At 37.2% G+C, this 24052-nt stretch overlaps 1 protein-coding gene across 1 annotated transcript in view; it reads right to left on the bottom strand.

Annotated features, from left to right (window-relative positions):
- ubr1 (ubiquitin protein ligase E3 component n-recognin 1) overlaps window positions 1-23784 on the bottom strand; it is a 31790-nt gene extending 8006 nt beyond the window's left edge. The window contains exons 1-42 of the mRNA XM_079632447.1: window positions 23715-23784; window positions 22126-22391; window positions 19601-19679; window positions 19320-19430; window positions 17261-17388; window positions 17047-17185; window positions 16899-16961; window positions 16688-16811; window positions 15410-15517; window positions 14654-14742; window positions 14428-14526; window positions 13775-13932; window positions 13586-13685; window positions 13370-13498; window positions 12057-12237; window positions 11395-11456; window positions 11202-11312; window positions 10132-10197; window positions 9919-10020; window positions 9761-9824; window positions 9466-9590; window positions 8595-8647; window positions 8345-8447; window positions 8210-8258; window positions 7730-7884; window positions 7518-7617; window positions 6334-6437; window positions 6171-6251; window positions 5900-6081; window positions 5475-5677; window positions 5187-5280; window positions 4200-4352; window positions 4013-4110; window positions 3822-3918; window positions 2875-3023; window positions 2493-2548; window positions 2326-2422; window positions 2172-2239; window positions 970-1117; window positions 778-865; window positions 565-698; window positions 29-137 (exon numbers count right to left, since the gene is read on the bottom strand). Of these exons, the coding sequence (XP_079488573.1) occupies window positions 29-137; window positions 565-698; window positions 778-865; window positions 970-1117; window positions 2172-2239; window positions 2326-2422; window positions 2493-2548; window positions 2875-3023; window positions 3822-3918; window positions 4013-4110; window positions 4200-4352; window positions 5187-5280; window positions 5475-5677; window positions 5900-6081; window positions 6171-6251; window positions 6334-6437; window positions 7518-7617; window positions 7730-7884; window positions 8210-8258; window positions 8345-8447; window positions 8595-8647; window positions 9466-9590; window positions 9761-9824; window positions 9919-10020; window positions 10132-10197; window positions 11202-11312; window positions 11395-11456; window positions 12057-12237; window positions 13370-13498; window positions 13586-13685; window positions 13775-13932; window positions 14428-14526; window positions 14654-14742; window positions 15410-15517; window positions 16688-16811; window positions 16899-16961; window positions 17047-17185; window positions 17261-17388; window positions 19320-19430; window positions 19601-19679; window positions 22126-22391; window positions 23715-23750 (4661 nt within the window). The 5' untranslated portion in view covers window positions 23751-23784. The remainder of the gene's footprint in view (window positions 1-28; window positions 138-564; window positions 699-777; window positions 866-969; window positions 1118-2171; window positions 2240-2325; window positions 2423-2492; window positions 2549-2874; window positions 3024-3821; window positions 3919-4012; window positions 4111-4199; window positions 4353-5186; window positions 5281-5474; window positions 5678-5899; window positions 6082-6170; window positions 6252-6333; window positions 6438-7517; window positions 7618-7729; window positions 7885-8209; window positions 8259-8344; window positions 8448-8594; window positions 8648-9465; window positions 9591-9760; window positions 9825-9918; window positions 10021-10131; window positions 10198-11201; window positions 11313-11394; window positions 11457-12056; window positions 12238-13369; window positions 13499-13585; window positions 13686-13774; window positions 13933-14427; window positions 14527-14653; window positions 14743-15409; window positions 15518-16687; window positions 16812-16898; window positions 16962-17046; window positions 17186-17260; window positions 17389-19319; window positions 19431-19600; window positions 19680-22125; window positions 22392-23714) is intronic.
- Window positions 23785-24052: the final 268 nt, after the last annotated feature.

Below are 24052 nucleotides of genomic sequence, written 5' to 3'. Positions count from 1 at the left end.
TTGTGGATTTGCATCATCTGATCTTTACCTCTTTAATAAGGTAGTTACGACATCCCTGTAGTCTTGAAAGAGTTGAAACAGGTTGGATGGTAAGGAGAGGTAACTACACAGCAGAGCGAGCTGACTCTCAGGTGATTCTGCAAAGATGAATTATGATTAATAATTGTTTTATACAATTTATACTGATACAACACTGTGGAGTTTGCTGGAAAACTACTAGAAATCAATCCAGTATGCAGTACACACACACACTGTTAACAATATTGCACACTGCCCAAATCATTCATTGAATGATATCCAGGATGATATACTTACGTGCAGTAAGCGATTTCTGAAAAATACTGTTGTTCAGAAAGCGATTTCTGAAAAATACAACACCTCCCCCCTCATGAGTAGACACGCCCCTTACTGCTGATTGGCTACAAATGTGTTTAGGCACTCAGGTGCAATCCACTTTCAACAAGGTTTCTCAGGAATCGCTTACTGCACCTTTAAGTGTGTTCAGGGAAACAGCAGTGTGGCACGTTTAAATCCAACTAATGAAGTGTTAGTGTGTGTAGTGACCTGCAGTATTGGACAGCTCCTCTGGAGGGGGCACTCCTGTAAGGCAATTAAAGAACAGTGCAGCACAGCGCAGGAAGGGAATGACACCTCTCTTTACACTCTCTACAGTGAAGCCAGATACACCAGGCCTCAACCTGAGAGAGAGAGAGAGATGATGAGAGACAGCAAGAGAGGAAGTGGGCGTCTTCCCCTATGTGACGTGTATAAACTCACCCGTCTGTGTGTTGAGACACAACAGAGAAGAGTTCTGCTGCAGCTTGGGCCTCGTCACCCTCCTCCGCCATTCCTATTACAGCACAATCTACACACAAACACACAATATTGCTGAAATAGTGCTGTGCAAAGGATTTTGCAAAAAAATTCATACTTTTGTGTCAATTCGCATCCAGCAGCGTGTGCGTTTACCGTGTGAGGCCAGCAGGATCTGCAGCATGTGTGCCATGGTGACCAGCTGCAGCAGGTAGAGGTGATTGAACGCTGTGCTGACTGCCGAAGGCTGCAGGTCTACAGCCTCTTCCTGGTACAACGCTGGGATGGACAGAACCAGCCCCACCTGAGCAGAACATCACAACATACAGTCCAACAACTCAATAGTAATGTTCAACCACTTAGAACTAACGTTACTAGATGCTCAGAATTATCGCTTGAAGTCTAAGTGCATAAAAGAGCATTTTTCTAAGTGTTAATGGTACGTGCCCGTGCAGAAGTCGCCTCCATAATGCCAGGGCGTTGACGTGGTTGCGAAGTTGTTCTGTGTGGTTTTTAGCATGTTGGTATGTCGATACTAGGGTATATCAGCTGGTTAAAGAGCCATTCCTTAAGTCTCTAGATATGGTTTGGGTATATGCAAGTCTATTGGACATCTTTTTGTGCTTATCTTCCAGGCAAACATTTAGCCTTTCAGTCATTTAGCATTTAATTTATTTAGATCTAGACGATGGATGGATCTGCACTTTTGTCAAATTAATATAAATACACAAGCATATAAATAAAAAAATAATGTACAATTAAATACAAGTTTACTTTCTATCTATCCATTGGCAAAAAATATTTAGCCTTTCCTTTAGCATTTTATATATTTAGCAGATGGTTATCTACACTTTTTAAAATAAACTACCGGTATACAGGTGAAACTCGAAAAATTAGAATATCGTGCAAAAGTTGATTTATTTCAGTAATTCAACTTAAAAGGTGAAACTAATATATTATATAGACTCATTACATGCAAAGTGAGATATTTCAAGCCTTTATTTGTTATCATTTTGATGATTATGGCTTACAGCTTATGAAAACCCCAAATTCAAAATTATATTGTGAAAAAGTTTTCATAAGCTGTAAGCCATAATCATCAAAATGATAACAAATAAAGGCTTGAAACATCTCACTTTGCATGTAATGAGTCTATATAATATATTAGTTTCACCTTTTAAGTTTAATCACTGAAATAAATCAACTTTTGCACGATATTCTAATTTTTCGAGTTTCACCTGTATATAAACATTTAAAAAACCCTTTCAGTCATTTAGCATTTTATTTATTTAGCAGATGGATATGGGTTCATATTGACTATTTATAAGGTCCAGTATAAAAAAAATAAAAACACCCACCAGTAGATGAAAGAAATCCACTTCTAATATTGATGGTGTGTTTTCTACATGTGGAACAGGTACCAGGACTAGAAAGAGGCAAAGACAATTATTGTATGAACATTGTATGAACAAAACCAACAAACATATCCATCTTCTCATAAAAGTAACATACCTGCTAACATATCAGCAAAATGCTTCTGTATGACAGCTTGACTGCTTCTCAGCCTCTGAGCTGCTGAAAACTGCACCAGTGCTTTGAGTCCAGAGAGCTGAAGAACAACATTGTTTTAGAAACCAATCCCACATTAAATGGTCGATATCAGTACAGCCAAACCAGACCTGTCTGTTCTGGAGGGATCCAAAAAGAGCCTTCCCCTCTTCCTGTAACATGTTCTCTAAAGAGACAGAAAGAAATCAGATTTGACGCACAAGTCAAAATGAAAGGATGCATCTTAGTTATCTATGAAGTCTATGGAGTTGGGTCAAATTTACTTGTATATTACTTTTCACAATACACCATGGCTACATTCACAAAGCAGCAGAATACAGTTGGAAGTGTCATTCACACTGCTGATGCGCTGATCGTTCGAGAGTGAAACTTAAATATGGTTGTTTATGCCAAACACTGACTGTGTGAATGTTGCCACTATTTTTACACAGCTTTACAGACAACAATGCCTAACAAAGGCCCCAGTGATTACGTTAAATGGGAGAGCATTACCGATGGCCTGGATGGTGTAGGCACAAGTGTTCCAGGACATGACAGGCACGTACGGGCACAGGTCATTGGGAGGCGTCTGCAGACCCACCCTGTGCACTGTAGTCGCGCAGACGCCCAACATCTCTGTGATGCTGCGGGAGAACTTTGGCCTAAATCACAAACAGGGAGTTTAGATGATCATGTTCAGTGACAACATGAATTTTTCATGTCAATATTAATAAATATCTATTTATTTTAAAAATACAGAAAAAACTGTAGTATTGTGAAATATTATTCAAATTTAAATGAATGGTTTTCTATTTGAAAATACTTAAAAATATAATTTTTCTGTGATGCAAAGCTGAATTTATCAACCATTAGTCTTCAGTGTCACATGATCCTTCAGAAATCAATTATTTATATTTAATATTATTTATATATAAAATAAAATTATATATATATATATAAATTAAAATAATATATAAATTATTGATTTCTGAAGTATCATCTTAAGGATATATATCATTTTTTTAGGAGCAAAGAAAGCTGTTAAAAATAAATCTGCATTATACCATAATGTGATTTCCCCACACATTCAATTGATTTACATTTGTGAATTACATTTTTTGAATGAAAAAATAAAAGAACAAAAGCAATGCAGATTTATTTCCACAGCCTTCATTGTTCATATTTACCAAGGGTGGCAATAATTCTGACAAGGACTGTATATGACCAACATATTATATCATGTGTTTCTCATCATGTATGTATAACAAAGAAACAACTAACTAACTAACTAACTAACTAACTAACTAACTAACTAACTAACTAACTAACTAACTAACTAACTAACTAACTAACTAACTAACTAACTAACTAACTAACTAACTAACTAACCAAGGCATTTAAGGACCAGAAGCATATATTAAGTAAATATGGTAATTTTTAAAGAATGCTTAGAGACTCACGGCTCTTGAACTCCAAAACTGAGAATGGATCTGAAATCAGCGTGACACTCGTCAAAAAGTGCTGTTGCTTCCTCCGCTGCTGCCTCACTGTTATTGTCTGTAAATACACCAACACACAAATCCATCCAAATTAAAAAGAAAGTGTTAATGACATTAAGAAACTGAAAAGACATATCAGTTTTGACTCTCACCCGCTTCCCATGTGGCTCTCAGCCCTCTGATCCGAGAGGAAATAATCTGAACCCAGCGCTCAAGAGTGAGATGCTGACCAACTAACTCAGCATTCTCACTGACAGAGAGAAAACAGAGAGAGTGAACATTTCAACTCATCAACACCAAATATTAAATATAATAAGGTAAGTAGTAAAGGTGCCGTACTAGTTAATCCTGCTGGGCTCCACAGGGATCAGCGGGATGACCGTGTTACACAGGGACTTGCAGAGCGGACACATGTACTCGCCGTTCTCCAGGTCTATGATCAGCTCTGCATGCAGACGATTCCGAGTGGTGTTCTGCACAGCCTCAAAGTACCTGCAAACAGACAAAAAGGCATGAAGATGTCAGGTGGACTGCATTTTTTGGTTTAGTATCAGCATCCCAGATGGTGATTTCAGCAGGTCATGCAATTTCTAGGCCAACAAATACATAGTTTCTACAATTCATGGTTGTATTTCTGCATGCACTATGTATCATGCAATCACCCAATAAGTGTTTTAACCACAGAAAGAGCAACATGCTGCATTTACCCCTATAGAAAAGTTATCCAATATTCATAGTTCCGTAAGCTGGAAGGATTTTTTTTTCTAGATGTGCTTATTTACTCAACCCAGGGTTCCCACTCTTTCATTAACACCAGATTCAAGGACTTTAAAGGGCTTTTTAAAGCACCTTTTATTTTATATCAAGCACAATGGATTACTTGCACTGAGCTTCATGACGCACTTTGATTTTGAAATAGTACAACCCATTTATTTCTGGTTATGTATACTTTTAATGTGCTGCACTCACCCAGTTGACTAAACGCCCCCTAAAATGATTTTACGTAAGATTATTTAAAAATCTGGACATTTTCAGAGACAGGAGAAGAGATATTCTGATGATCAACGTGAAAAGAATTTTCCAAGCTTTAGTTTTCCTTTTTTATTAATCATTACTTGATAAAAAACATTTAAATATATAGAGAGACTATTATATACATTCATTTTTCAATTGAATGAAATATGGATAAGGTAATTGAGTATATTCAAAATATACATATATAAAAAAAATTAATCAACTTTACATGGTATATGAAGGGCTTTTAAAAATCAAATTTAAGGCTTTTTTTTAGAAATCGGTGAAGTTACTATTTAAGCACGGACTCACTTTTGCCAGCAGGTGGCATGCATCACATGTCCACAGCTGCCGGTGTGTGTGCCCACAGCCAGATCAGCGGGCATAAACAGGGGGTAGCAGCCTTCTGTTGGACAAAAGAGAAAGAAAGAAGAGAAATCAGTCTGATTCAGCATCACAGTACATTAGCAATGTTTGCATAATTCCTTTCATAATGCTTATCATTGTGTCATTAAATCATCATAACGTGTCAAGGCATTTATTCATGCATTGTGTCAACGCTTGCAGCGTATCATAGTAATAAAGGTACTTGAGAGGGACCTTTGGTGGTGAGCGTCTTTGCCCGGTTCTGGGTGAGAACTGTAGATCTCTGCACACATGCCGTGAGGACCATGGCTGCTGCCTGAGCCTGAACCTCCTGCTCCTCCTGACACAGGATACAGGTCAAAGCCTCCCAGTCTGAGGAACAAAAGCCCTGCTGAGGACCCACAGCCACTCTGCTCTCATCCACATCCATCCCGCAGCTGCACACACACCGTGGACTTCATTTAGACACACAGACGTTTGAAGGGTGTTCGCAGAAATGATATCAAATGACGATAGGCGCAGGCTATAGTGATAGGCAGGCTTTAGGGGACAAAAGAGCAAACGAATGAAAGAAAATACTGAATAAAATAATCATAAGGAAAAACAATGAAGGTATAAGAGAAAGTGATAGAAACTAAAGAAAGAGCGGAAGTGTTGACCTCTCCACAGCCGTGACGGTGTCGCTCTGACTCGAGCTCTCAGGCACGTTGTCATAAAGCATCTTGTGGGACTCTATGAAGTTCTTCTGCATGGCCGACATCTGAGCCATGATCTTCTGCCTGTGTGCTTTAGCAGCTTCAGCCTTTCTCTTCCGCTCCACTTTCTCCTTATCCTGAACGCTCTGAGCAGAGACAACACACTTCAGACCCCTCAAACACACGTAAGCATTTCCACTGAGAGCCTTATTTCAATCTGTGTGAATCGCAATACCTCTTCTGACTTGCTGTGATCTACGGCAAATGAAGCTACAGGACCGGATTTCTCCCGGAGACACTTCACCACCTCAAACATCTTGCAGTAGAGACATTCAGGTCTTCAATTTCAAATCGATGAATCAAACAATTAAATACACATTAAATAATCATCGTCATACCTGCAAGTTCCATGTGATCATGTCATTCTGAGCTTCCAGAGAAGGTAACGACTTCATTTTGTTCAGGAAGTGGAACAAAGATTTGCCATGTTCAGAACCAGTTTCTGAAAATACAAACACATACAGCAAGGCATTAATTGTAAGGCTAACGATTAATATACTGAAATAAAATCAAACCATAAATTCATGATTTGGCTTAGTGGGATTATTAAATAGCAAAGGCTGCTATTTAATTTAATAAATATATGCATTGCATGTGCAGAAACTAAAAACTGAAAACGAAAGCGTTTGAAAACTGGTTTCAAAGGGCAAGTTTTTGAAACCGATACTGTTGTAGTCTCTAAGCTACAAAAACTTGAATTTGTGAAAACGGTGACATCATGCGCTTGCGTATTACGTGTTCAGTATATAGGCACGTAGTGTTTTTTTTACATAGTGACATCGCCAACTACTGGCATCTGTGCGTGAAAAACGCAATGTTTGTAGCACATCGCTGTCGTGTAAACGTACCCTTAGTATTCTATGCAGGAATTTTTTTTTTTTATGAAATACTTGATAACATTTCTGTATGCTTTGTTTTCATATCGCAATATAATTGGCAAAAAAACTAAACATTGCAGCCCTAAATAATAGAGCATATATAAGAGTAAAAGAGTACATATATATTGGTCTGTGGCGATGACACAAGTATGTGTGCTCTTGAGTCGGTCATGGTCAGACGTCTGTAAAAGCATGAACAGTGGAAATTAAAGTTGTAATTCGAATTAAAAGCGACACTGACACTGCTTTTTCATGTTTAATACTGTAAAGCAATATTTTTGTATGAAGTGGTTTATAAATAAGCATGACGTGACTTGAGCGCCGAATTGCAGAGCTTGTGCAAACATATCCACATCACTATGATCAGATGCTTTCTTAACTGCTGATTTCTCACCACTGCCATTTTGTTGTGTGTTTAAAGGAAAGCACATATTTACACATTCATCTTAACGCCGCTCTCAGCAGCGGCAGGATGTTCACTAACAGTATACCATTGAAAAGGCATTTCTATTTACATCCCTAAGCGAAGAACGAGAAATAACTTCGCCATGAGTATACCCGTGCCTTTAGGATGCTGCCTATGTAAAGATGCAAAGCATCAAACTAGGTTTTGTGCTAGGCCAAGATGAAGGGCAACATCTTACTTTGTGCTTTTAGACTGAAGTCAAAGGTCACTTCTTCAGCACCGCTGCTTTCCAACTGCGTTTTTTCCTCCAGTAGAGCCTGGCCTACAAGGTGCAGCGCCTAAAGTCATACACGCATGTTAAAAATCCCCCTATCAAAACAGCAACAGCCAATGATATTCCAGGTAATCTAGCAATCTTCTTAGAAAAAACAAAAGCCGTAAGAATCGTACTCTCTGGATCATGGGTTCAGTCCATCGGTTGGAACGGTCCTCCACTGCTTTCTGGAGAATTCTCCTCAGCACATGGATGAAGACGTCACAGCAGAGGAGATGCACTATTTTGGAGAATGCTGGACAAAAGTGAGGGGGCACTGGGGGGCAGAGGGCTAAAATAGAGGAACATCAGATATCAGCGACAAGTGAAACTTTACGTTGAAAACTCTTATTGAAAAAAAAAGAAATCATAAATGGACAGTCCTGTCCTGGCTTCTGATTGGTCAATGCAGCATTCAGGTGCAAAAATTCACAATTATAGTAAAATCAATGACTCAAAAGACCTGCTCATATTCATTATCATTCATTGATCATTTTTATTATTATTATCTTATATGCATGTAAACAAATGTTTAATTTTTGTTTATCACTTATTTTTAAGAAATCCATTTAATTTTTTTATTCTGCACTACATGCGTACAGTTGTTTTCTACACACCTTTATTACTGCCCTCTCGATTCCTTCTCTTCTTCTGAGCCTCTTCTGCCTAACATGAACAAATAAACATCCTGCTGTTTCAAAACTAATATGTTTTACTGAATGAGACGATGAGTTAACAGGTGCATCATATACCTTACTGTGCTGTGGTCTGGAATAATGATAGAAGAAGGGGTTAAACTCTTTCAGATATTCCTTCTTCAGCTCATACAAGCCATGGCCTGACACTCCTGGTTTTCTAAACAGCATTTCACAAAGAGTTAAATGTTAGAGAGTGCTGTTTGGAATATACTTTGCATTTCTTAGAGCCGTCAGTGTAACAACTGGTATAATAACAGTGTAATAACTGATATAACCAACTAAACATTTAGTGAAATGTACTCACTTGAAAGTGGCAACCTTGGAGATAACCGTTTCAAGCACTGTTTCGTGGCTTTCCTATGACGCATTAAAAAAAAAATTCATTTAGTTAGAACAGATCAAATTATATAAAGGTTTATAGTTTAGTCACACATTCAGACAATGTAATTTAATAGGTTAATGTACGTAAATCTCAGTCAGAACTGGCTACCATAATTTTACTGTAATGCTCAATAATTGAATAAATATCTTAACTAAATAGGTAACAGTTTACAATAAGGTTTATTCATAAGTTAACTGTTTTAGTAAATATGAATAATAAAAACAGCGGACGATAATATTGTGTATCGCCGATCTCACAGGCTGACGATAGGACGATTTGACTATAGAGCCCAACACTACATCTGACGCAAATGCTCATGTGATATCAATGCAATGATGCGCAAATGATTCACGACTATTTTCAAAAGTATTTTTTCTTCTTCTTTTATTTATAGAGGCATTCTAAGAAAGAAAAAAAAGTAGCATTTTCAAGGATGATATTCAAAATTCAAGCATATTTCAAACCTTGAAAGCACAAGTGTTAAACTTTCTCTTGAACACATGGAATGGAAATGTTTCAAAAAATTTGTAAGCGATATTCCATTTTTGCACATGTTAAATTTGCAACTTTGGATGGAAACTGCTATTGAAGAGTTGTACTTTATATTAACTAACATTTAAACGAACATTAGTCTAATAAAAACTGTAACAATTGTTAAAGTTAGTTAATGCATTAACAATTGTTAACTAATGGGACCTTTTTGTAAAATGCTACCAATAAATAAATACATAAATTAAAATAATAACATAAAATATATGCAGTAAATACAGTATAAATGGACTGAATGTCTTACATTATCAGGCAGGCTTTTGACCAGGCTGCTATGAGCCATGGGTTCAATACAGAGCAGATGGATAACCTCCCTCATAGTCACGTCCTCCTTAGTCACATGACTTATTCCAGGTACGTACCTCTCACCTGCATATTTTGCAAGTAAAATATATATATATGAGGTAAAACAATAAAGGCAGTGTCTCTAATCACACCATTTACATAAAACAACTGATTCCACATCAACTAGAGGCAGCAAATTATAAAAATGTTCATAACTAACTATTGTGGGAATAAAAGGTCAAGTTGTATCTTACCAATAATGACGATTATCAGGTAGAGCATCTGCTCTGTTAACCTATTCCACTGTTTCAGTACTTCCTGTGTGATGAAAAGGCACAGAAACCAATCAAAAATCAACAACTATTAATGAGGAGAAAAAAAAGATTTTTTTTTTTGATCTCAACTTTCTCACCTGATCTTTACTGGAGCAGTTGCCATTAAAAATATCGAAAAGTTCAAATCTCAAAAGAACAAGCATGAGGAAATGATTGGGGTCCATTTTGGAAGCAGCAATCTGTGGTTGGTCAGAAAATGTCATTAATATGAATATATATATATTTTTTTATTATTTTTTTTTTTTTATAATATACATTTTATTTACACATTTATGATTTAAAGCACATACCTGCAGCATCATAACATCCTTATCAAACATTTCATCCCTGCACTTAACATCCTGATAGTAATACACCTAACAACAGAGCCAACAAACATCAGCCAAAGTTAGAATACATAAATGACACAACATAACCTGTGTATTTAAAGGGGTTATATGAAGCTATTTTAGATTATTGGGAGTAATAGGATAGGTTAAGATGCTTTAATGTTTCAAAAATTATTATTTTTGACATACTGTACATTATTGCAGCTCCTCTATTTCTACAAAGCCCCTTCTTCCGAAAATCCTCAGTGCGCTCTGATTGGCCAGCTGACCTTGTGCGTTGTGATTGGCCAAACACCTCAAGCATGTGTCGGAAATGTAACGCCCCCTTACCATAATCACGAGCTTCAGCTTTAAGCAACTGTAAACACACAGTTAATAATGTCATCGGTTTTAAAGCATCAGTTCGGGCCGAGTCAGATTCTGAAAATGCAGATGATCCGGACAAGCCGGTCGATCGAAAGCAACTTTGCAAGCAAGACTTGAGCAGAATGTTTCACATTGGATCTGGATCAGTGTTCTCTGTTTGATAGAATAAATCTCTTTGTGGGAGTCGATGAGCTTTATAACTTTGCAGATTGTATATATGCACAAACAGATACATTACACACTAAAGGAAAACATTAAGTAGCATCATATGACCCCTTTAAATTTGTGCATTTGAATTATGTTACATAGTGTGTGTTTTTTTTTTTTTTGTCCTTCTCAAATATACAATACATACGTTCATGTATATTTCCTTACAAATTAAATACAATATCGACTGCATCAAAAATTATTATGAGCCATTTCACACCACATCCAAATTTACAAGATAAAATTAAAATTAAACTATGGACGTGTTTGAAATATCAGTTGATGATCTAATAGTTTTTATTTGGAGACTTTGTTATGTTCAGATTTTAAACATGTTATTCAGGTTTTTAGAGAAGTTAACTATTGTACTTACAAATATTGTCTACTTTTATGTTTTTAGTGACATCTGATGATGTGACCAAGCTTTTAAAAAATTGTGGAATTAGTGTCGCTCTCACCTGGCTGACGAGTGACAGGCCGTTTCTGCGCCACATATCGGCACCGACCTGAGCCGCCAACACAACACAGCGCAGGGGCTGATCCGCTAGCTCAGTGAAGTTCAGCTGCACCTGAAACACACACACACACACCTATAAACCACAGTGCTAGAAATTCACACATTACAATTGTATTTATGAATGCTATACTCACAGGATCCACAAAGTCAGGGAGGTACTGGATTGCTCCAGTCTGGCACAACAGCACATATAGACCTGAGAGCAGATACAGACACGGGTTAAATAACAGCCAGAGATTACTGAAGTAACAAAAACATTATCAATGAGTTCAAATAATATATGGAAATACACTACCATTAAAAAGATTGGTGTCTCTACATATATATATATATATATATATATTTTTTTTATTACAAGAAACTGATCATTTTATTTTGCAAGTAAGAAAAATTGATCAAAAGTGACAGTTTAAACCCTTAAAAATAAATAAGACAAAATAAATGAATAAAATAATTTAACAAAAAGATTTCAAAATATTTCTGTATTAAATAGTGTTCTTCTGAACTTTCTATTTTAATAAAGAATCCTAAAAAGGTATCACGTTTTTCACAAAAATATTCAGCAGCACAACTATTCATGTCTGCAGATGTTCTGCCAAAATAGTTTGAAAGGAACAATGTAAAATAAAAGAATGTTGGTGGAAAAAAAATATGGGTTGCATTGAGAAATAGTAAAGCATCTCTTTCATGCAAGACCACTGCAATTTTTTAAGAGACTGCAGACATTACTTCCTGTGTCATTTCAAAACCCCGCAAATTCTGACTTCTGATGCAGAAATTCAACAATTCTGCTAACCGGCCAGTAGTCTGGAGATGGGCAGGTGGATGGAGACGGGCTCCTGGGTGACTTTGTATGGCCGTGAGTGGAGGATCTGCTTGCACATGTAGCTGTCCGTCGGCTCGCTGCGGAAGGGCTGGTTGGTGCAGGACATTAGAGCTCTGTGACACTCCTGAAAGGCCAACAGCAGAACCCGCTCCTGTGGGTGAAGAACACACACGCACATGTTTTATGGGGACTTTCCATAGACATAATGATTTGTATACTGTACAAACTGTATTTGATCTCCTCAACACAACCCTCACAAAATCTTTCTGCATTTTTTTATTTTCAAAAAAACATAATTTAGTATGATTCATAAGCTGTTGTCCTTGTGATGTCCAAAAATGTCCTTGTAGGGACATTTTGTCACCACAACGTAAGGTTTACCAGGGCCACACACACACACACGAACACGTCCACACAGTGTCACATTTTCAGGTCATTCATTAACTAGTGGATCAACAATTTGTAAGATAATCAGTCAAGCAATAGTAAGGCTTGAAAAGTAAACTGTGGAGAATTGGTCTCAGCATTACAGAGACTCAATCGGTGATCTGAACATGATTTTGAGAACATATTTTCTTTCCATGAGCATGATTATAAAAAAATAATTGATGGTAATAAAGAACAATCCGTTTTAACAGTGTTTTTTGTAACTGAGAAAAGTAGAAATAGTTTGACTTGACGATCGCACTCACATTGTACTTTGCACCTGGTGGCACAAAGTGAAACTTTTGAAAATATTTGTAAATTATGAGTGAATGTGCTGAGGACAAAATTACACCAAAAACAAAAAGACCATCCGCACTTCCTTTGTTGGCTGTAGAGTCTGAAGTGATTAACAGTTTGGATTTTCATGATGTCAATTACCAGATTGCATTGCATTGTCAAAATCTAGAGAAACGTTGTCTGATTTTGGTGGGCAATTAGTTGTGATTGGCTTGACATATTTGACTTTTTTTTTTTTTACATATGACATTTTTGTTCCATATGAAACTGTCCAGATGCTTAGGTATATTTTATTTAAATGCATGTTCTATATCTGTAACAGGTCACTAGTTCTTAAATTCACAACAACAACTTTTTCAAATAAATCCTTTTTTATTTATCAAAGAATCCAAAAAATGATTAGTTTCTTCTTTCAAAAACCTTAAAAATATTATTGACCCCAAAGTTTTAATTGGTAGTGTATTTATTTAATATATTCATACTATATATTAGCGTTATTTATCATCATTATCCTAAAAAGCACCACAGAAAAGCAAGATCTCTGACAAGCCGTGACTTACGTCAGATGAACACCAGTCCTGAAACATGGCAAGAATGTGGCGTAGCTGCATCTGGAGGGTAAAACCCGCCTCCCACTCCGGCTCCACTTCAACATGCTGACCAAACTGCCTCTTCACCTCCTCCATCCCCTGTCATCAAAGAATGAGATTCAATGTAGCTACAGATCGAACAACAGACTTTCAGGCAAATAACCTTTTGATGGGAGAAAGCATTACCTGCATACAGCACAGGAAGTGGAGAAAGACGGATAACCCTTCGAGGAACTTCCCCCTCATCGCCTCCGTCCACACAGAGGGCTTACTGATCAGAATGTACCTGACAACGTCAAAATCTGAATTGAGCCAAATGATAAAAAAAAAACAGAACTGTTTTTATTTTCCAGAATTCAAGCGTTGTGTGTAGACCTGAGGTCATGGAAGATCACTTGAACCCGGAAGAACTTGTCGGGGTTGTGGCCCTGGAAGTGGAAGCGGTGGTTGTTGTCCAGATGTTCCCGCATCATCTCCATTACAGTGTCTATAATGACCTTGATGACGTTGCCCTCCTCTATCAACTGCCTAGCCTGAAAAAAAAGTGAAATACCTTTAAATGGACTTTATTGGTTAGTTTCCTAAAAAAAGAATGTTCTTTCATTTACTTACAGCACACTCTTAAAAACAGAGGACTATTATTAGCATCAACGGTTCTATGACAAAAATGTAACATCCGTGGAACCTTTTTAATGCACATGAAAAAAAGGTTTTAGATTCTAAAATCTATTAATCTATACAACTTGTGTGCAATAGTTGAACAAGAACAAGATGACTTCTGATCAGACATTCTGATTCTCACATTCTGTATGCTAACACATACAAAATTGAGTTTCCTTGTAATTAAGTTATAATAACTAACTACTATGTTAATTACCGGTATGTAGACTTCTTGTAATTACATTTTAATTGCATTTATGAGCAGGAAACTCATAAATGAAATGAACACAATGGATCTCTAGATACAGAAAAATGCTGCACATTTTAGACACGTGACTGCAGTAATTTCTGCTAGACGTTCGTCATACCAGTGTGGGAACAGTGTAGATTTGCACAGACAAGGCCGTGATGGAGATGTTCCTCTGATGGTCATCACTGATGAAGTCTTCCTGAAGCTGCTTGTAGTGCTGAAACATGATGCACACACGTTAGACCTCATCTCAGCTGTTTTTGCTAATGCCAAGCATGAGACAACTACAATATTACTTAAACATTCAAATATATGTGAAATGATATGCAGCTCAAAGATTATACCTCTGTGAATTTCATGGCAAACTGCCTCTTGTATTCGGTGTCCATCAGTAAACTAGTGAAAATTAACTCATGGACGACCTTGCGGGCTCCTGAGGAGAGTAAAAAAATAAAAAAAAATAAAAAAGATTTAGAGACAGTACTAAGAAGATCTAACCAGATTTTAAATGTTTTCAGGCTATTGAACATGCATAACTTAATTGTAGAGTAGGGCTGTCACGATACCAGATTTTTCACTACATGAGTATCATGGCCCAAAGAATTCACAATAATGATCATTATTATAGATTATTATATAATAAAATATAGAAATATTAAAAAAAAAAATGTAAAAAATAATGCTATCGGTCAAATTCATCCTTTTTTTCTTTCTTTTTTTGAAGAATCACACCATTGCATTCAAAAAGAACAATTACACTTAATGGAAACCAGTTTGAAACAACTTTCTTCTGTGAATTGATGTGGCTTCTTATCACAAAATGAGGCAGAATTATAAATATTTTTTTTATAGTATTCTATATAGAGATAAAGGCTATGTCAATTGGCACTGCATTATAAATATACAATATCTTTATGAAAATACTCGAGATGGCTTGAAGAACACAGATAAACCATTTACTGTCGCAATGGTGTGTTAATTCTCTTCATGTTTGATGAGTCAAAATGTCTCTATATCTGCATTTTGTTCAGCTAAAAATCATGATTATCATCAATACCAGTATATCGCGACACCCCTGTTGTAGAGATTGCAATATTTACCTTTATAAAGTTTGGCATCATGCAGCATGAGTCGACTGATCAAGCAGAGTTTATCGTTGTCTGCGGCCGGCTCCAGAGCCACCTGGCAGAACACCTCCCTGAGGCCAACTACAGAACCAACGGCAGGGACAAAACCTCCACATTTATTATACAAATAAACAACATAAAAGCCGGCCTCAAAACCCTGGTAACATTTATTTTAAGGAAAAAAAATATATTAAAATGCATAAATAGATACAGATTATTGTTACACAGTACCGGTCAAAAGTTTGGAAACAGTACTATTTGAAATGTTTTTAAAAGAAGTCTCTTATGCTCATCAAGCCTGCATTTATTTAATCAAAAATACAGGAAAAAACAAATATTGTGAAATATTATTAAAATGTTAAAATAATGGTTTTCTATTTTAATATGCTTGAATTTCAGCATCATTACTCCAGTATTCAGTCACATGATCCTTCAGAAATCTCTCTAATACCGTATGCTGATTTGATACTCAGTTATAATCAACATTGGAAACAGTTGTGCTGCTTAATATTTTCTTATAACCTGTGATACAATTTTTTTGAATTCTTTCATGAATAAAAAGTTTAAAAAATAACAGCACTTATTTAAAATAGAAAAGAATAGTACATATTTATATTGTTAGAAAAAAATGCTACAATTCTTTTTAACTTTTTATTCATCAATGAATCCTGAAAATGCTGAAAATGATTTCTGACAGATCATGTGATACAGAAGAGTAATTAAGACATTAATGACACTGAAAAGTAATGGCTGATGAAAACTCAGCTTTGCATCACAGATATCAATTATATTTTAAAGTACATTAGGAATTCCTCCATTATACACACAAAAACGATGATCCGCTGCAAGGAGAAGCGGTTCTGACACCTGTGCCGAACTTTGATGGCCAAATCGCGACTATGTAGAAGAAAAACCACTGTATGCTTGAGAATTATGTCCGACATGTCATGTTGTTGTTTCGTTTACATGTCTTTGGTCCGTGTTGCGTTCATATTTCAGTCGAACCGCACCAGAGATCATTTGGTGTGCACCAACCGCACTATCAGAGCAATCGCACCAGAGTGTGAACACACCCTCAGAAGGGATGAATCCCTGTTTGTACTATAGATTCAGAAGGGCTTACTACAGCCATGAAGGCATGAAATGAATGCCGTGTAAATGTAACTGTTGTGAAAAGTATTGTATTGTTTTAAAAATGGAACAGTTATGAATAAGAACCGGTCATTAGATCACGAGTCCTGAATGGTCTACCTGAGTAGCCGATGATCTTCTGGAACCATGCGCCGAGTCTGAGGGCGAAGGTCTGATGAGCCGTAACAGCAGTGTGAAGAATCTCCACACGCAAAGGTCTCTGGATAATGTGCTCGGAGTTACGCTGCAGAGGAAATTCAAATGCGAGTTAACACCTTTAAAATAAAAACAACCAAATGAGTGTATATAAAGAGTGTACGAGTATGTCTACCTTGATATTATCCCTGGCGTCTTGACAGGATCTGAGGGTACCTCTCTTCACTGCTTTCCGCCCCTGACATGATAATAACGGCACTATTGACAAGTCTGTACATTGACAACGTAAGACCATGTGGAAAGCGGATGCTAAGAAAACTCACTTCCTTGTCAATGAGCGCGGTGTAGATTTGAGCCTGATTCTGGTCACAGGCGATTGCTCGCTGAAGTGTGTAGATGACGTGGTCATATGAGTGATGTTCATCGTTGTAGAGCACACAGTAGTAGGCGTCTTCTTTCACTCTAAACACAATATTAAACAACATTAACCTTGAACCTTTTTTTGCTAAAGTTGGAGCACGAAACTGCATATCTCACTTTGGCTTCAGCTCTTCTGATAGTTCATTGTTCTCTTCCCAAACCAGCATGTCTGCCGTGTAGCGCAGCAGCAGCTGGAACAGCGTCTGAGCCCTTCCTTGAAGACCTGGATCCATCACACACTCATCCTGTGACACACACAACGGCAACTGTCACGGAGAGTCGTTTCGTTTTTAGTTTTTCGCAGAACGGTAAAACTTTTTATATATAATTGACCGTTCGCAAAGACCCGCCCCCTTAGTTACTGTCGCTATGCCCGACAAGCTACGCCACTCTCATGCCACACCATGTTCTCACGCAGTGAAAACCAGCAGACACTGACAACACACTGACAGACAGGACAGATCAGGTTACTTTTTGGTTACTTTTGATATTAAACATATTAAACAAAGTCTCACCTTTCAAATGTGGTCATTTTTTTAAAAGAAATTTAAACAATAAATACTGTTTTGTGGCTCTTTAATGTGTCTGACAGATCGCTGTAGAGCCTCAGTTAAAGCTGCTCGTGAACCGATCATCTCTTCCTTCTAGTTCATTTATAGCATCAAATAAACATGAATGAACATAAGAAGGAATGTTGTATTAACCGCGGAAAGGCGTCAATACACTCCGTTTTTCAAGTTCAAATCCTCCCATGTTAATCTACTAACTCTTCTGACTGCTTTGTCCGACAAAATGGCGGATGGTGAAGTATGATTGGTCAGATCACCTGTCAATCAAGCTCCCTGCGAAGGGTCAATTGGTTTTGTTCTCACCTACAAAAATCTATTACCGTATTGTTTCAAATATAAGACAACCCTGATTATAAGATGAGCTTTTTCAAGAAGTTCCTTTTGGGAAAAGGCTTTTTGAAGACCAAATCCTGTCTTTTATGAGGAAATACTTTTATTTAAAAATAATTTTCATAATTAATAATAATTTTAAGATTTTCAGTGAATGATTTAAACTGTGGCCTTTGTCTCACATGACCTTAGTAGATTTGAAATACAGTGCACGAGTCATGTGGACTACTCTGATGATGCCTTTAGTTTTGTTTATGGAGCTTGATAGCTCTATTCCCCATTCACTTTCACGGTGTGGAAATGAACAGCTTGGACATTCTGCTAAATACTGGGACAGCAGGCTCACAGAGCCGGCTACACTGATCACAAAAATAACATCACTGTTGTTTATTCTCGTTTGTATATTTGTCTGATATCTGGCAGGAAGTCAAGCTCCCAGACGCCTACTGCAGTAACCTTCTAAAAAGCCTCAATTTTCTGAATCTGAACATCACCAGATCACAATCTGTAACGTCTCCTAAAAGCCAGTCACTCCAACAATAGAGTTCAGGTACCGAAAGTGCTCATAAGTTGGCTGTGCAAGCAGCAACAAGATAAGACACAAAACATGGCAGAGCCTTTGAGCAGGATATGATGTTTGTTGTTTTGGTTTAATGCCAATCTGTCATGTTCGTTATGTGCATGTTTAGATCTCGCCTGAGGGTGTCAAAGACAAAAAGGCACCTGCTGTTTTCCGACAAAGGTGAGTATGCGGTGAGTGGCCATGAGTGAGTGTGGATCTAGACCCTGATCTGATCACGGCGGATCTATTGAATTATCTGACCACTGAAACAGACCATCTGCTTTCCAGGCCAAAATCCAGGCACACAGCTAGAAATCAGTCATGATTACATCCCATATCAGTACATCCTAGCTTTTGATGGAATACTGGGATTTAAAGAAATGTGTATACCCTTAAACACCAAGTCTATTAGTTTCATTCTAACACATTTATTTACTTGTACAAACAAACCCTCTAACGAAAGCCTTTACTTATTCTTCTACCCCTGTAGTCTGTTTTGTTTTTTTCCAGCTGGTTTTGCATCACAGCCTTCCTGTGTGTCACTTTCCCACACACTCTGCTTTCCCACAGAGGGAGGGAGGGTTGGGGGTTAGCAAACGCAGGGGCAGAACAGCTCCTCTGACCTCAAGGCAGGAAGTTAGTTCAACAATACTGTTCACGGTAAAAATTCGACAACAATCTTAACATCGATAAGCTTCTGGAGAATGGACTGTACCGTTTCCATAGCAACTGAAGTGCCAGGGTCGTGTTGAGAGCAGCAGGGTCCGGTTTTCCAAGCCTCCAAGTCTCCACAATCGCAAAAACCTCCTCCTGCTGAGGCATGCATCTGCGGTTGCCATGTTAAAAATTATAATTATAATAAGAAATACATAATATAATGTAATATATTAGATTTTTTTTTTATTAATTTTGATGTCATTTGTAATTACATTTAAAAATAAATATATCATAAACATTTAAAGTAAAAAATAAAAAAATAATGATGAGTGCATGTACCTTGTAGCGATGACTTTTGTGCACACTGTTCTGGAAGCATTCTATGCAGAGTACACAGGTGGGATCTATTGCACAGTCCCTGGAAACACACATAAGGATGATTCAAGGCAAGGAAAGCAATAGTGTCAAATGCAACATATACACTGTCTAACACTTGATGGCTGCTCTGTCAAGTCCTCGTTGTCGGTTAGAAACCTGGGTGTGCTCTTTGATACCAATCTTTCATTTGAAAGTCACGTGTCTAGCATCTGTAAAACCGCATTTTTCCATCTTAAAAATATATCTAAATTACATCATATGCTCTCAATAACAAACGCGGAACAGTTAGTTCATGCATTCATGACCTCAAGGCTAGATTGTTGTAATGCTTTTATGGGGGGTTGCCCCGCACGCTTAATAAACAAACTACAGCTGGTACATACACAAGTCTGTTTGTCGATTTATTCCTGCGCAAGAAGCAAGTAAGATAGGGAAGCAAATAAGTTAGACTATAGAAAACTCGGCCAGTTGTCGACCATAGACGCAAGAGCTAGAGTATAAAGATGTATTTATTAAGTGTCGATTGGAGACGCCCCAGGTAGAGTTAGGTCAGGTAAGGAAAAGTAATAGAAAAACCTACCACACTGTCAACCTGAGATTTGAATCTGTGGCAGAAGGAAGAGGGTTTTTAAAGATTTCATCTGTTGTTTCTGATTTATTTACACAGTTGTGCCGTCATACTGTTGTATAAACACAATATCACAATCGTAGCCATGCGATATGGCTCACTATGGAGCCATATGGCACGGCTACTCATGTGATATTGCTTAATGCTTATATATAATATGTCTACTACACCTTGTTCTAATGAGAGGATTTGTGAGCGTGCAGAACTGGACAAAACTCCGGCTTTGAGCAGTTAGTGGATTCTAACTTAAAGCTGCAGTCCGTCGTTTTTCCTCTTTGTCGCCATCTCTGTTAGAAATCTGCAATTGCAGTTATTCGCGGAATTATTAACTGTGCGTGGGTAGTAAATCGGCATGAAACAGCGCGGATGAACACAATGTATTGAGGCTGCCGCGTCGCTGTGGATACTGTAACGTTACTGTCATCAGCAATCTCAGAGTATACTTTTTGAAAGTGTCAACATTAGAATTTTCATCGGAAAATGTCATCTGAACAAGTAAGTAACATTCACTTTTGTTCTGACCAAATTCGGTGGGTGGGGGGAAGCATTGCAGTAGCTATATCATGCTGATTAAATCTAACGATTGCTTATATCACGTCAAAACGTGAAAAATATATTTTTTCTGTAGCCAATCTGAAGTCCGAAGTCTTTTGGGTTTTACAACTGGTGAATCTCCAGTTGTCTCTGGTGATTGTCGCTTTAAACTTTCGGGATCATACCAAGTGCTAAGCTAAACCTCCACTCCACCTCCATCATCCACACACGCTAGCCGGGGACTCCTTCTCTCTGTGTACAGAAGTGACGTAATGACGCAAAGACATGCTCGAAATTCCCGCGGAAATCCACCAGTACCACTGGAATTAAAATCATTATTACAAGCTTACCGTTTTGAATCGAGGTAAGGCAAGCAGATCGTTTTGAACACTGGCTGGTTACGTTTTTTTTCAAAAATGTCTTTTTTGATATTTTTAAACCCAAAAAAGTGCCGGACTGCAGCTTTAAACACCTCTGATTGGCCATTGCATTCAAGAAATCAACAGACTCTCCAGAGTGTAAACACAGATGATATGCACAGGATAATTTGCCAAATCGCCAATATGCTATTATTACGGAGGAAACTGATCCTAGACCAGCAGTTATGAGCAGCTTTTCCATACAAGTCTAAAAAAGCAATCAGAAGCAGCAGCCGGCAGTGGTTTTTGAGTGAGAAAATCCCATGCCAAATCCAAGTCCAAGGCCAGGGGAAGCCTTGCCCAGCTTTACACACTATGTCTATAATTATTTACCTTCAACTATTGTTCCTATTCTGTTCATTGGTTATTTTAAGCCTGTTTATAATAGATTTAGTTGTTTTCACGAAACGGTTGGCTGAAAATAAATCACATTTTTACTCATCTTCATTGTCTAATTACTTGTATCACATGAACTGTAAAATAATGTAATTTGAGAGTAGGCATTGAGGTCCAACAAGGTCCACTCACTTTAAAAAGTCTGACCTCGCCACTAACTTGAATAAGCAAAGTGTGCACTGCATTGTCCATTGACCTTGTCCAATGAACAATGCGCATCGAAACAATGCCCAAATACCGAAATACCAGCCCATCAATCAGTCTTGCTGATGTACACCTTACAAACATACATAGTATGTTACCCGGGTGCCACAGCAAAATGGCTGCCCACTGCTCCCGGTGTGTGTCCACGGTTTGCAGTGAGCGTGTTCACTAACTTGGATAAGTTAAATGCAGAGGACAAATTCCAGGTATGGGTTACCAAACTTGGCCTTCACCTGTCACTTTCAGTTGATGGTGACTGCATAAACTGTGAAGTATTTGATTAAACGAACGGTCTCCATTCTAACCTGCAGGAGTAGACGGTCTCGCCCTCTTTGAAGACACGTCCACACTGCTGAGCTAATGAGCTGCTGTTGTGTTGCTGTAGCTTCTCCAAGCCCACACAGGGGTCCTCCCCAAAAAGAAAGCACTCCAGAGGATACAGGAGGCATTCCTCCACCTTTTGCTCCTCCTCTCCTTGTTGTGGCTCTTCCTCTAGGCAGTAAATAAGGGGGACCTGCTCCCCCAAATAGCTGAGTATAGCAGCCCCTCTGTTTGAAGCCTCCTGCCATTTCTGGTGGCAAAAGAGAAATAGCATAAACAATATAATAAACGAATGAAATATGTTAAATTATCATATGATGAAATATGGAATTTATAATTTTATACGAGTGTTCAAAATGTACATTTTAGCAATCAAAACACTCTCCTCATTACAAAAAAAAGGTAATTTATTGACACATAAGAGTAGTAAGGACCACATTTATGGTGCTTTTGTGACCTTTATGATGAGAGAAAGCTTAAGGTCCAATTCATTGTAATTGCATGGAAAAGAGTGACTCTTACACCAATCAAAAATTGTCCTTTTGTTTTCTATGGAGCAGCAAAATGTTCAAATAAATTCATTGTAAAACGGTGAAAGTCAAGCTTGACAACTAGTTTAAAGATTGTCTTTATTGTTAGCACAATCTAAGTCTGATCACAGTCTTCCCAATCTTTTTACAAAAAATGATTATTGTTTAGACCAGGAAGTAACATATTTTACTTATAATATAAAAATTGATGATGGAGTTATTAACCTCACTGTCTGCCACAGAATCATTCAAGGAAAACCAAGGGTCAGTCCTGACGCATACTTGTGTTTCAAATCTTGCTCAACATTCACAACCAAACTTTTCTAAACTTGTTAAGTAAATGTTATCTGTGAGGGGGTGGGGGTTATTTTGAAGAAGTATAAGTTAGTTAAACACATATTAAATATGGAAATATGGTTAGTATGCAAGACTACATTCTGTACTATCAAATATCAAAAAAAAAAATCCTATTCTGATTATAAATAACGTTAATAAAGAAATAATTTATAAAAAAGGCTGCATTAAAGGTGAAAAAAAGTTGCACAAGGCCGAAGACCTGGTAAAAAATTTGTCTCTCAAAATATCTTATTCAACCCAATTTAAGTGAAAGTGTAACTCTTTATTTGTAATTTTTGTCGTTTCGTAAACAAATTAAACTTTAAAGGCATCAAACCGAAAATGTAACTAAAAAACTGCTCGTTTCTGCAATCATTTTCTACCAACCATTTAACAAAAAATATTAACAGCTCATGTTACAAATTTAAAGAGACAAGAAACGTACTAAATGCCATAGAATATGCGACGGTGTAGAATAGAGTGCTGTTAAATCTGCTGGTTTACATGCTAGATGATAAACAACAATCATGTCAACAAAATCTAGTATCTGACCAAAATGTTCATCATTAAATCGTAAATAAAACATAACCTACAGGTTTAACACTTAGATTCAGCATATATCTTTTCCTGCTAAAAGCATAATCTAATGAAAAACTCGTGACATGCGATTGCATTTGTGTCTGAAGTGGTTGAAATCAAATATTTACCGTGCTCAACTGTACACCGTTCAGCGACTCCGCCATGATTCAAATGCCGTAAAGCGTCACCACAGCAACACATCCAGGACGGATTTGCAACAGTTTAAAAGTCTTGTTGGATTAAATTATTTAATATAACAAAAATGTTAAATATAGGCTACATTGAAATTCCATCACAGATTGTAATCAAATTATAAAAGAATGTGGTTTACATGAATTACATGACACAAAAAAATATATAAAAGGTTATAATCATTATTTTATATTATATAAAAGTAATAGTTGAATGTATGACTTTTTTATTATTTTAGAGTATCAGTATACTGGGAGATTCAATCAAATTATTA

Source organism: Phoxinus phoxinus (assembly GCF_949152265.1).
Source record: "Phoxinus phoxinus genome assembly, chromosome: 13".
In the NCBI taxonomy this organism is placed as follows: domain Eukaryota; kingdom Metazoa; phylum Chordata; class Actinopteri; order Cypriniformes; family Leuciscidae; genus Phoxinus; species Phoxinus phoxinus.
The sequence above is the reverse complement of the archived record's forward strand: the minus strand, read 5'-3'. Positions and strand labels throughout refer to the sequence as shown.